General features: G+C 43.5%; 1 protein-coding gene across 1 annotated transcript; it reads left to right on the forward strand.

Annotated features, from left to right (window-relative positions):
- Nucleotides 1-11,033: 11,033 nt before the first annotated feature.
- On the forward strand, nt 11,034-13,017 carry LOC148043768 (vesicle-associated membrane protein 8-like). The gene is made up of 2 exons (XM_087723887.1): nt 11,034-11,183; nt 12,858-13,017. Exons 1-2 carry the CDS (start codon nt 11,034-11,036, stop codon nt 12,999-13,001), a joined length of 294 nt encoding a protein of 97 aa, XP_087580013.1. The 3' UTR covers nt 13,002-13,017.
- The last annotated feature ends 1,475 nt before the right edge of the window (nt 13,018-14,492 follow it).

The following is a 14,492-nucleotide window of genomic DNA, read 5'->3' on the forward strand; positions in this document are numbered from 1 at the left end:
CATTCGACAGGGCAAAAGAATAGCCCAGCATTGGAAGCAATTTCATCGGGGATGCCCACCGCCGGGGGGGGGGGGGGGGAGACGAGTCTTTGGTTACAGAATGAACTAGAGCTGTGATGGCAAACCTATGGCACGCATGCCACAGGTGGCGCACGGAGCCCTCTCTCTGCGGGCACGCCCCAGCTTAGCTCCACCGTGCATGCGTGCACGCCTCCTGCCAGCGAGTTGAATTTCAGGTCTCTGACGCGCATGTGGGAGATACGTGCGCGGGGGGGTTCGCATGTGCATACGCGGGAGCGGGGATGGAAGAAGCATGGGGGCGACTCTCCCCACGCAACATTTTTGATCCCAGGAGGCTGCAGGGAGGATTGCTAGGCCCAAAACAGGACACAAGAGGGGAGGTCATACACACTGTGACCCGACAAAAGGGCGAACGACAAAACCGCGCCCAACTAAACCGCGTCGCTGACGTCATCAACGCAGCGACAACAGCCAGCGCAGAGAAAGAAGGGCACTTTAAATAGCGCGTCGAAAGAAAGCCGATTTAACTTAAGGTAAGGGTTAGCTTTAGGGTTAGCTTTAGGGTTAGCTTTAGGGTTAAGTTAAGGGTTAGGGTTAGGTTTAGGTTTAGGGTTAGGGTTAGGGTTAGGGTTAGGGTTAGGGTTAGGTTTAGGGTTAGGGTTAGGGTTAGGTTAAGGGTTAGGGTTAGGTTTAGGTTTAGGGTTAGGGTTAGGGTTAGGTTTAGGGTTAGATTTAGGGTTAGGGGTTAAGTTTAGGTTTAGGGTTTACAGCGTGCTTCTTTCTCCGCACTGTTGTCGCCCTGTTGATGACATCAGCAACACGGTTTAGCTGGGCGCGGTTTTGTCATTCGCCCTTTTGTCGGTGAACCCATACACACATGTGCAAGGGGTGGGTTCTGCTCGATACTGCGCAGTACGGCCATGCCAGTAGTAGTCGGGAGCAGCAGCCACAGTACCAGTAGGGTGGCTCATTTGGCCCACCTGCTTTCCATACCTGTTTTAAAGCAACTGGGCCAATTGCGCATGCACAACCTCTGACGAGCAGCTGGGTGTCGCAGGGGCAGCAGAGTATGCATGAGTGCGCAGCGCACGTCAGGCGCGTGCATGAACAGACCAAGAGCATCATGCCAGTAGCGATGATAAGAGCAACTCACCACTGGCGGGTAGTGCAGGGGGGGGGGTCATACGTGCATTGTGTTATGGGTGTGCGCACACACTGTGCGTGCAAAAAAGGTTAGCCGTCCCTGAACTAGAGACACAATTCATGGAACACATTTTCTCCTTTTAAAAACATAATAGTGAATTGGTGGGATGTACCAGATCAAGGGCACACAGGAAAATATATGAATAGAGCAGTGGTAGTCAGCCTGGTTTGTCCCTACCGCCCACTAGTGGGCGTTCCAGCTTTCATGGTGGGCAGTAGGGGTTTGCTGTAACTCTGCTTTATACATTTTATAAAGTAATGTTACTTCCCTACTTTATAAATCACCTTTACTGTGGAACCGGTGGGCGGTTAGAAAATTTTACTGCTAACAGAGATACAAAAGTGGGCGGTAGGTATAAAAAGGTTGACTACCCCTGGAATAGAGAAATAGCTATGATATATAACCATAATGGCAAACGTATGGCATTCATGCCACAGGTAGGACGCAGAGCCCTCTCAGTTCCAGTTGAGCTCACTACGCATGTATGTGCGTCTCCCACTGGCCAGCTGGTTTTGGGGTTTCTGTCCCGCATGCATGGGGGCGGGGCACACACGAGGGGTCACAGGCGCATGCTTGGAGGGGCAATGAAAGCTTGTGGGGGTCACGCGTGCATTGCATTATGGGCATGCATGGGTGTGCTTTCGGCACGCAGCAACGAAAAGGTTAGTCATCAGTGATCTATAACATTATTGTCCACAAATATTTCTTTTAATCCAACCCCATTTGAGTGCGGCTTCAGAGATATACAGAAACACAGAGACACAAATTTATTTTCTTTACATGTTGAGGCAATGTACCATTGGAATGTGATCAATACAGCTAGTTATAATTGCTTTGTTCTAAGCCAATCAACCCTAAAGCTACATTAATGAAGATGTTGTTTTTCTGAAATTTTTCTGTCCTTAAACATAACCAGAAAACAAAATATTTGGGACTTAAGACATTCCTGAAAAACAAGAAGGTCAAGTATAAAATATCAGACGTGTAACCTTTTTTTCTGGATCTGATTATTTTGAATTTGATCCCATGCAAGAAAAAGTCTTGAAAATAGATATTATGTTTTGAAACTGAAGTTTGGAAAGGAAATACAGTAATAATGGGAAGCAAAGGATTCTTGGTTGTTGTTCATTATCCTAACAGGAAAATGTGCAAATCAAATCTTTTCCACAAGCAAATACTGCCCCCTGGTGAATACTAGTGAAATGGGCAAGGAAAGAGCCAAAATTGAAATAAATTCTAGGGAAATTATTTTATATACCGTATTTTTCGGATGATAAGATGCATCTAAGTTTAGAAGAGGAAAACAACAACAAAAAAGGTTTTTTTTGCCTCCATGCGCCACATATTCAGCCCTTTGGGGGGGGGCTTTTTCGGCCCTTTTCCAGCCTTTTTTCTACCCATTTTTGGTAGGTTTTTTTCGGCCCGTTTTTGAGGCTTTTTTTCCCCAGCCTATTTTTGAGCACTGTAGATTTGTGGAACCTCTTCTATAAAAGAGGTTAGAACTGTCAGGAACCCACCCCTGAACTGTACCCATAGTAAACCATTGGTCTGCCTAATGACCAGCACGAAAAGGTCATAAAATTGGGTTGGTTGAATGTAGAGGTGAGCAGCTATGGCCGCTTTACAACCTCTGGACTTCCAGAATTCCTGAGCTCAGGAATTCTGGGAATTGAAATCCAGAGAGATCCTCATTCATCTGGGTCATGTGTTGTTCCAAAAGTGCTTTTTCAGGAGGCAACTGGACTTTCTTGTTTTTTCTTTGAAGACATTTCGCTTCTCATCCAAGAAGCAGAGCTGAAGAGAAGAGCAACCAGGATGGTTAGGGGACTGGAGACAGAAACATCTGAAGAATGGTTACAGAAACTGGGCATGGCTAGTCTAGGGAAGAGTAGGACCAGGGGAGACATGATAGCAGTCTTCCAGTATTTTTAATGTCTTTTAAAGGTTTTTTTTTATTTTAACTTCATGCATATAACCACAAGTATACCATTACATCTTAACAGATTTTTTTTTTGGGGGGGGGGGGGTATTGTCCATTATTATATCATTCCCTCAACCCAGAACAGCTACCATTTGCTCTTCTGCTTACAATACACCATATTCCTATTTCACCTCCTCTCCCTCTCTCCTCCTCCCTACCTCCTTTCTTCCCTCTGCCATCCCTCTCTTCTCTACTTCCCCTTCCTCTCTCCTTCTCCTCTCTCCTCTTTCCGCTCCTTCTTTTCTCTCTTACTTCTCCTCTCCCTTCTATTTCCCTCTCTTCTGTTTCCTCTCTTTCTCCTTACCTCTACCTTTCCTTCCCACTCTCTCCAATTAATTTACATGGTGTATTTCAGCATCTGAGCACATTTCATTTAATATTTGCTGGTATTGATAATTACGTTCCAAAAAAACATCTTTCATATTTATAATTTTACATGCATCCTCTTTTTAGTGGTATACATATTTCAAAATTCTATTATTCCATTATTTCAATGAGGGAATAATGAAAAATAATAATGCAGTGTTCCAATGTTCAAGGGGCTGCCACAGAGAGGAGGGGGGGGGGTCAAACTATTTTCCAAAGCACCAGGCCAGGCAAGGAATAATGGATGGAAACTGAACAAGGAGAGATTCCACCTGGAAATAAGGAGGGGTTTTCTGACAGTGAGAATAAATCAAGGCATGGAACAGAAGTTGCCTTCGGAAGTTGTGGGGGTTTCATCATTTGAGACTTTCAAGAAGAGACGGGACTGCCATGTGTCAGAAATGGTGTAGGGTCTCCTGCTTGAGGGGGGGTTGGACTAGATGACCCACAAGGTCCCTCCCAGCTCTGTTAATCTGTTATACAAACTTCTTGGATGAGAAGCGAAACATCTTCAAAGAAAAACCAAGAAAGTCTCCTGAAAAAAAGCACTTTTGGGATAAGTCCAGAGGTCCTAAAGTGGCCATAGTTGCCCACCTTGGATGAGCCAAGTCACAAATTACGACCATGATGGGCAGTTGTACTTCAAGGACTACCCATATCCACTATAAGGGGTTCCACCACAAAACCGCGGTGGACTAAAGCGCGCTCGACGAAAGCGCGTACGTGACATCATCACAGCGCGACGAAAACATCGCGCTGTGAGCGGTAAATTTAAAATTAAAGCGAAAACCTTACCCTAACCCCCCCAAACCTAACCCTAAACCTAACCCTTAACCTAACCCTTAATCTAACCCTAAACCTAACCCTAAACCTAACGCTAAACCTAACGCTAACCCTTAACCTAACCCTAAACCTAACCCTTAACCTAACCCTTAACCTAACCCTAAACCTAACCCTAAACCTAACCCTTAACCTAACGCTAAACCTAACGCTAACCCTTAACCTAATCCTAAACCTAACCCTAACGCGTAACGTAGCCCTAAACCTAACCCTTAACCTAACCCTAACCCTAACCCTTACCTTTATGTGAATCGGCTTGCTTTAATTTTATTTTAATGTAGATTTGTAGATTTATTTATTTATAGGCCGCCCTTTTCCCTGAGGGGACTCAGGGCGGCTTACAATCAAAAAAGGAAGGGGAGTGTAGGACAATACCAAAAAGAAATGTGCACAAAGTAAATTAAACAATAAAACTCAACATTCACTCAGCATTCGGGAGGGGCGAAAATAAGATTATCCCCAGGCCTGACGGGCTAGCCAGTTCTTGAGGGCTGTGCGGAAGGCCTGGACGGTGGTGAGGGTACGAATCTTTTAATTTAATTTACTTTTAATTTTTTTCGTCGCGCTGCTGCTGATGTCACGTACGCGCTTTCGTCGGGTGCGCTTTAGTGGACCGCGGTTTTGACGGGTCACGCTATAAGGACTGCCCTGTGTCAGAATCAAACCACTATGTGGACATATTGATGTGGTTGTCCTGGCAACCATTTGGAATGATTTTACCATAGAAGAAGCATCTACTAGCAAAAACTGCCTAGAATTCCCCCCAGGGTAAAAGAAAGGATCCACACAAACTTTAATTATCAAACTTCCAGGCCAAATCAAATGGGCCTTCAACTTATGGCGCTGAATTATATAAGCAGGTCAAGTTGCTACTCAAGCAAGCTTTTCTTTCTTTGGAGGCCAATTCCATTCTGACCTTCCATGAGGAGAAGGTGGGGTGGGGGACTTCATCTGTGGCATCCAAAGCCCCGCACCATGGAATCTTTTTGCCCTAAATCGAAGCCCTATTTGATTTGCCCCGGGAGGCTTAATCATTATTCATCATTGGTGGCTTTTGCATTTTACTTATTTATGTGTTTTAGATGATGTAAGTGTTCGCCAAATGTCAAACCTCCCACCACCACCACCTTTTGATGGCCTACAAAATGATGTAAACTGGTTTTAAATATTACTTTGAAGGCCAACTGGTGTAAAACTGTTTTGAAATGGGGCCGAGGAGGAGGGATGTTCCATGGCAGTTAAAATCGGTTGGGAATATTTAAGAAGGGGGGGAAAAGAGCCACAGAACTGAAGTTTTTCAGTTCTTCGTTCTTTTGTACGTTGTTAATGACAAGCCAGTTGTCGGAATAATTGGTTATTCGTGAAAGCGTCTCTTTATTGTTCAGCTTCAGGTATTTACAATAATTGTGGTCGCTTCCTCCATTTGTCTGAAGAAAGTACCACCGAAATATTTTCTACTGTTTTTAACTTCCACCAACTTGCATCCTGTGGTTCTTTTTTATTTATTTATTTCTCTCTTTTCTTTCATCTCTAATATTTCTTAGTTGGGCTGTGTTGTTTCTTTATCCTTGTTGATCCTCATAAATACTTTTATATTTCTTGATCCTGTCATGTTCACCTCTCAGTGAAGCATTAAGTCCTACATAGGGTGCAATCATAGTTTTATAAGGTGACGAATAATTATGACGTGATCAGTATCATGTTATTCTAGCAATAAGTTATTGCCTTTATGGAACTGATGTGATATATATATATATATATATATATGATTTTTTTAATATATATATATATATATATATATATATATATATATATATATATATATATATATATATATATATATATATATATATAGTGTGTGTGTATGTATATATGTATATGTTGTATATCAGCACAAATACTATATATATGTATGTATGTATGTATGTATGTATATGTATATGTATATGTATGTAATTTTTAGTGTCACAACCCGTGGCTCTTCCCTGGCTTCAGCTGATAAGGAGGAGACCTGTGGCATAATGGCTAAAACGTTTGCCTAAGATGCAATACAGCACAGGTTCGAATCCCAGTAAGGGTATGGCTAGCTGATGAGAGCTAAATAGCTTGAAATAGATCTATACTAGTCTCCCTTTATTTATTTATCAGCACAAATAAAACATACATACATACATACATACATACATACATACATACATACATACACACACACACACAAACACACACACACACACACATATATAAGCCGCTAAGAGTCTGTTGAAGTTCATGGCAGAATGAACAAACAAACTAATGAACGAACGAATGAATGAAAAAACATCTCCCAAATATTGCCTCCCTTTGAAACATGGAAGCAACTCAGTTAATGGAACTCAATCAAGGCTTTTAAGACTACACTGGGATATATAAATACTACTGAATATTTTGAGGGTTTTTTTTAAATTCATAAGCAAGCAATAACCATCTCTTCTTTCTTTAGGAAGCAGCATCTCAAACTGTGAGATGGGCAGCAAACAAATTTGACAAATAAATAAATCTTCAAGGTAGTCATGTGACTGCGTGGGTGTGGCCAGCTCGATGTCACTCACGTTGAGGGGCACCTTGCCAGCCTCTACTCGCCACACCTCGCCTGCCCGCCCGGGCTCTATATGCCCTAGTTAGCTATATAAAAATCCCAAAATTAGGTTAATGCTAATGCCTTTTTCACAATGCTGTTAGTCAGCTCTGGGGCTTAGATTGTTTGAAATGAGTACTCCTGCCCTGTTTCCCCGAAAATAAGACCTCCCCAGATGATAATCCCAGTCGGGCTTTTGAGCTCACGCACTAAAATAATCCCTCCCCCCAAAATATTACAACACAGCAGCAGCCATGAGGTGACCACGCTCACCGCCTCCCGCACCACAAAAAAAAATAAGACCTCCCCGAAAATAAGGCCAAGCGCTTATTTCGGGGATCAAAAGAAAATAAGACCCTGTCTTATTTTCAGGGAAACATGGTAGGTCCTTGACAGAGTGAGGGTTGTCTACGAAATCGTTTCCGCCCAGCATGTATTTGGTGTTCTGATTTTTATTGTCAATGTGTAGGACAGAGCATTTATGGGTCGAGATTTGGAGTTGCCAATTGCACGGCCATTCAGACACATGGTCAAGGTTGCATTGTCAGTGGTGTTGAATACTTTTACGTCATCAGCGAAGAGGACGCAACTGCTTTTCATATGATCGCATAGTTCGTTAATGTAAAGCAGAAAGGGAAAAACATATACTGCTTCACAGTGCTTTACACCCCTCTCTAAGCGGTTTACAGAGTCAGCCTCTTGCCCCCAACAATCTGGGTCCTCATTTTATCGACCTCAGAAGGATGGAAGGCTGAGTAAACCTTGAGTGTCAGAATCGAACTCCTGGCAGTGAGCAGTGAGTTAGCCACCATAGTTAGCTAAGTTAGCCACTGCACCGCCACAGCTCATTGCCTCAGCTCGCATGATATTTATGTTATTGTAAATCTAGAATCTCTGGAGTAGGCAATATATAAACGTTGACGTAAATTAAAAGAAAATAGAAACATGAACTATCTTGGCTACATTCTTACCTTAGCAGGTTTATAATACAAATTGTATTAATTAGAAAACAGTTGTTCCAAAAGACTTAAGCATTTTCTCGGCAATGTTGACCCACGGCTCCTTATATTTTAGTTCATTTATGATCTTAATGTAATTTAAGACTTATGTAAATATGGCTGTTTTAAACCAAATTCTTTCCCCCAGGTTAAGTTAAAATTACATTGTAGATATATATTTTAACTCTCTTTCAGTTATGCTTATTGAAATTCATACTGAACTTTTTCTTTTCAGGGTTTTTTCCCCAGATTTGGAAGACAATTGAAGTAACTCCCGGAGATATCAAGTGCTTGTGCAGTTTTTGTGTGTGTGTGTGTTTAGTGCTAATTGGCAAGACATATTAAAAAAAATAGAGGGTATGTTTGTTTAAACTTTAAAATATTTTGTTTTAAATGGATTTAAAGTAGGACAACAGGATCTCAGTTCCAAAAAACTAAGCGAGTACCCTGTTTCCCTGAAAATAAGTCCTCCCCACATAATAAGCCCAATTGGGCTTTTAAGCGCATGCGCTAAAATAAGCCCTCCCCGAAAATATTACAACACAGCAGCAGCCACGAAGTGACCATGCTCACCTCAAAAATGATTAGACCTCCCCGAAAATAAGGTCAAGTGCTTATTTCGGGAGTCAAAAGAAAATAAGACCCTGTCTTATTTTCGGGAAAACACAGTATGAGTAGCAGTGAAATTTGTTATATCTGTATGCTGTCATTGAATGGCAAAAAGGATGCTTTGCCCCCCAAGCTAGTAATCTAACTTAAGAAAAGTTAATTTGGGAACACAATATTTTCTAACTGAACAGAAAATAATTCAGTAGATGATCTTTCTACAGCAGTGTTTCCCAAACTTGGCAATTTTAAGACATGTGGACTTCAACAGAATTCCCCCGCCATTTAGTCATTGGCTGGGGAATTCTGGGAGTTGAAGTCCACCCTTCTTAAAGTTGCCAAGGTCGTGAAACATTAGTCTAGATCAGGGGCATCAAACTCGATTTCAGTGAGGGCCGCATCAGGGTCATTTGACCTTGGGGCGGTGCCAAGATGGGCGTGGCCAGCTCGACATCACTTGTGTTGGCAAGTGCCTATAGGCCCGAGCGCTCAGCCTGTGAAAACGGGCTCCCGAGCTCTGTTTTCGGTTGCGGCTGCTTCCGGCAACCCTATGCCAGCGGAAACAGACTCCGTTTTTGCTGGCAGAAGCACCGTGGGCCAGTCCTTTGCGTTTTCCAGGGTGGCCTCCCCAGGCCAGATCTAAGCACCCCGAGGGCCAGATCCAGCCCCCGGGCTTTGAGTTTGACACCCCTGATCTAGATTAAGAGATCAAAAAGCAACCCAGAGTGTTTTTCATTATTACAGCCAAAAAAGGGTTACAGTTAATCTGAGCCATTGTTTTCGAAGCGAGAGATGTATAGTTCTAGTGGCATAATGCCCTTATGCTATAAATAAATGGGAATGTCATTTTAGACTTTTACTTTGCCGAGGTGGCGCAGTGGTTAAATGCAGCACTGCAGGCTACTTCAGTTGACTGCAGTTCTGCAGTTCGGCTGTTCAAATCTCACCGGCTCAAGGTTGACTCAGCCTTCCATCCTTCCAAGGTGGGTAAAATGAGGACCCGGATTGTTGGGGGCAATATGCTGACTCTGTAAACCGCTTAGAGAGGCCTGAAAGGCCTATGAAGCAGTATATAAGTCTAACTGCTGTTACTGCTTTGTGTTTCTATTCAAAGATGCTTTTTCACTATTGGTCTATCCTGCCGGAGGGAGGCCTATGTAATTTTGTCAATTGCACTGGATATTTTTTCTAGGATGGTGATGTTTTAAATTTAGAAAGATACACAGAACATTGACAAATGTCTATTTAACAGAATCCTGTTTTAATAACCAGATTCTCCGCTCTTATTTTTGGCTGTTGGGTTTGCAATTGTAGCTTTTAGATAATGGGGTTGTTCGTTGTGGCTGAAAACTAGAATAGGACCACGAATGTACTGGTCCCAGGCAGGATAAATGTTGCAAGATCCAATCTGGGTTTGTCACCGGAAAACAAGAAAAAAACACAGAAAAATTACTGCACTAAATCAGAGGTCCTCAAACCATGGCCCCTGGCCAGGATATGTGCTATGAACGCTTGTGTTACTGCAGAGAGTCTCCCCCTTTGGGGGCTTTTTGTGCGGGTCGGAGGGAAGAAATTCTGACTTGGGGTCTGCTTCAGCCTCCTGGTGGGGGTTTTTGGGCGAAGGCTGGAGGGAAGCACCGCTGGTGGAGAAGAGCCGGAGGGCCTCGTTCCAGTGGGACTGCATCATGGCCTGGAACTGGCTGACCATCTCAGCCCACTGAGCCTCCAGGCGCCAATACCTGGCCTTGCACTCCCGCAGGCTTTCCCTCTGCTTGGAAAGCCTATGCTACTAGTCCTCAATGAGGTGCTTCTGCTGAGCCTCCTTCCTGGTCAGATCCAATTTGAACTGAGCCACTGTTTTGCCAACTCTTTCTCATGGTGGCTGCAACAACTGCTTCTTGTTGAGGCCCGTGCGAACAGGCGAGGAGTGCTGGGAGGGGAGGAGCAAGTAGAGGCTGGGCAAGGCGCCTGTCGACATGAGTGATATTAAGTTGGCCATGCCCACTCAGTCACATGACTACCTAGCCATGGCTACCTGCTCATTAGGCAGATCATATTAGCGGTCCCCGGGATTTAAAATTATGAATTCAGTGGTCTCTGAGGTCCGAAAGGTTGTTGACCCCTGCTTTAGGCTATTCTATGAGTTGTGCTTATGTGGTGCCTTCCTATTGGTTGATTAGTGTGTGGATGGCCAGTGATGCGCTGTTGTTTCCTCAAGCTGCTAATAAGAAAACCAGTCTTGGCAGAGAAGCAACGCACCGTTTAAATATTAAAATAATATACATATGAGTCCACAGCACACTTTCAATGAAACCATAGGAGGCATCTTAACTTAGCATCTTTTAAGACCGACGGGCATTACTTGTAACAAGTCTCATCAAGTAAACTTGTTATCCTGGACAGATGGCGAAATCCAACGATATCGCAATTTCTACACTTCAAGTCCAAGTTGATGACGTGAAAAGCGTTATGACTCAGAACATCGAGAAGGTCCTTGAAAGAGAAGAGCGGCTGAGTGAACTTGCTGACCGAAGCGATGATCTTGAAACAGCGGTAATTGTTTACTCTAGACCCGGGATGTCGAACCTCTGGCAGGCATGCCATAGCCATTTGTCAGGGCACGGGAGGTGTTGCCCTGTCAGCTGGCCAGCGCGTATGCATGCGCTGGTCAGCTGACTTCAGCCTTTTTTTGAGGCCATTTTTCACCCTCCCCAGGAACCAGAGGCTTTATAGGAACCTGCGGAGGGCGAAAACAGCCCCACCCCCGCCTCCCCGGAGGCTTCAGGAGCTTCCCTAAAGCCTCCGGAGCGCAATAAAACGGCCCTACAGGCAACCCGGAAGTTCGGGAATGGACTTCCGGTTTGCTCATAGAACCAGTTTTTGTCCTCCGGAGCCTTCAGGGACTTTCAGGAGGCTTCCCTGAAGGCTCCAGAGGACTAAAAACAGCCCTACAGACAAACCGGAAGTGACCCTGGGCTCCGTCTTTGCTGGCAGAGGGCTAGCAAACCAAACCAAAAGCAAAACAGAACAAAATGAGAAATGTTTCCCCTTTTGCATTTGAGCATCCAAGAAGGGACAGGAAAGGAGAAAAGGAAAAAGGAAGGACAAAGAAAAAGGAATGATAAGAAGAGAGCAAGGAAGGAAAAAGAAGGAAAGAAGAAAGGAGAAGGAAGGAAGGAAGGAAGGAAGGAAGGAAGGAAGGAAGGAAGGAAGGAAGGAAGGAAGGAATTATGATAGGGAGGGAAGGTCTAAGGGAAATCCTGCCTTAGCACTTGGACACCATAGGCGCCCCCGACATGAGTGACATTGAGCTGGCCACACCCATCCCGGGCCACCAAGAGCAAACATAATCCTGATGCGGCCCTCAATGAAATTGAGTTTGACACCCCTGCCTTAGAGAGCGACCTATCATCCAACAGGATGTAGCAGTCCAAACCTATTACAGGTAGTCCTCAATTTATGGCCTCTTGCATGATCATTCCAAGTTACGACAGGACTGACTCCTTACATTAAGGGCCACAGCATCCAGTCACGGGATCAAAATTTGGGTACTTGGCAAGCAGCATGTCTTTCTAGCATTACAACATCCCAGCATGATGTGATCACCATCTGTTACCTTTTCTTTCCCACAAGCAAAGTCATGGGGAGCAGCCAAATTCACTTAAGAACTATGTGATATGCTTAACAACCACTGGGAATCACTTAACCATAGCAAAAAAAAATCAGGCACTGACTCACTTAATGACCCCATCTCTTAGCAATGGAAATTCTGGTCCTAATTGTGGTCGTAAGTCAAGGACCACCAGTACTTGAGAAAACTGGGCTGATTCCTGAGCGTGTGAATTGGTTAATTAACGGGGTAAATTATTCATTGACTAAGATACCCCCCTCCACTGCTCAACTAGGTTCTCCTGCGATCATTAATGGAAAAGAGGAAAATCAAGGATATATTTTCAACTTTCACCCATTCAGGTGAAACTAGGTGCAGTCTTACCCAATTTAATCTACATTCTATGGACTTTTTTCTCTTCCTCACCTGCCATATTCATCCTAACCACATAGGATAGGACGTTGCAAGACGGTCTGGTTTGTTTTTAAACATTTTAATCACTTATTTAAGTAAATAAAGCAAACTTACTGAACGAAAATGTATGCTGCACTTTTAAAGCAGCTTCATCTTACTGAATGAATCCCATTTTTAAATCATTTTTCCCCATCCGATTTCAGGCTCATGGCTTCCAAAAAACTTCTGTCAAGATTTCAAAGAAGCTGTGGTGGAAAAATGCTAAAATGATCATAATTATAACAATAATATTCATCGTCGTCGTTATTTTCATAATTCTTATAGCCACCGGAGTTATCCCAATGTAGGGAATGTTTAAACCTACCTAATGTACAAAGTATTGTATATGGAGCACAAATATTTATGTTGAAATCCTATTTTTATACATAAACTGCTCGTTTTCACCCATTAATAAAGTAGCTCATGCTCCTTCTTCTATTTGGAAGAGTACTTTCTTGTAAAGTGGCAGGTCATTAGATCCAATTACAAACCTTAAACAAAACAACTAAACCAAATTTCTTATTCTACTCAATTTAAGAAGTAACACAATCAGAATTGGAAAGAGGCATCCAAACAGAATTAGTCTTTTTTGAGTTCTAGCCCTCCTGTAAGGTTTCCTTTAGTTTCCACCTATGCAGATTAAATCAAGCATAAATTAAAACTCTTGGTATTTCCCTCAAGAATACTCTTCACTGTTATTTGTTACCTAACATCCATTAAGTCACAATCAGCCTTTCTGGAATCTGGAAACACCATGAGCTTTTCAAGGAGGTTGAGGGGCACTTATATATAAGTTTATGTGCCGTATTTTTCGGGGTAGAAGACGCACTTCCCCCCCCCTAAAAGAGGGTGAAATTTTGGGTGCGTCTTATACACCAAATCTAGTCCCGCCCACCCGCCGGCCCACACCCTGTGGCCATTGCATCCCAGCAATTTGCCTCCTTGCAGCAAACAACAAACAGCACTTTTCAGTTTTAGCTTCAGCACAGCTTGATTAGCACAAGCAGCTGGTTGTCGGTTGGGATGGCCTCCCAACCATCAGCTGTTTCACGCTGCAGGGATTGCTGCCTATTGCTGCCTCTGTGCGCCCCATTTTCCACCCATTCCTATCCCCGCCGCCCGGGGCAGAAAATGGATTTTACCCATTCGTGGAGCTGGCGTGGGCGTGGCCTACACATGACACATCCGGCCCGCCAGCCGCCAGTTTCGACACCCCTGCTATGCAGGTAGTCCTCAACTTACAAGAGTTCGTTTAATGACCGTTAAGTCAGAACGGCACTGAAAAGAAGTGATTTATGAACATTTTTCACATTTATGACCGTTGCAGCATCCCCATGGTGATTTGATTTACATTTGGATGCTTGACAACTGATTTACATTTATGACGGTTGCAGTGCCACTGGATACCCTTTTGTGACCTTCTGACAAAGCAAAGTCAACGGGAAGCCAGATTCGCTTAACAACCATGCTACCAATTTAAGAACTGCAAGTAATTCACTGAACAAATTTGGAGAGAAAAGCATAAAATGGAGCAAACTCACTTCACAAATTTCTCACTTTACAACATAAATTTTGGCCTCAATTGTGGTTGTACGTTGAGGACTACCTGTATGATCTTTCCTACTTTCTACCAACAGAATTCAAATTTTAAAGATTAGAAATGACTGAAAGGGTGTAGATGTGCCACCTGGTGCTCATACTGTGAAATTTTAACTACCGTGTTTCTCCGAAAATAAGACCCGGTCTTATTATCCTTTCTGCAAAGGAGATACAATGCATGCCTCCACACTCGAATTAGC

The sequence above is a fragment of the Thamnophis sirtalis genome, unplaced genomic scaffold (genome assembly GCF_051295495.1).
Source record: "Thamnophis sirtalis isolate CommonGarterSnake01/CBP01778 unplaced genomic scaffold, rThaSir2_p1.2 scaffold_10, whole genome shotgun sequence".
NCBI classification, from domain to species: Eukaryota; Metazoa; Chordata; class Lepidosauria; order Squamata; family Natricidae; genus Thamnophis; species Thamnophis sirtalis.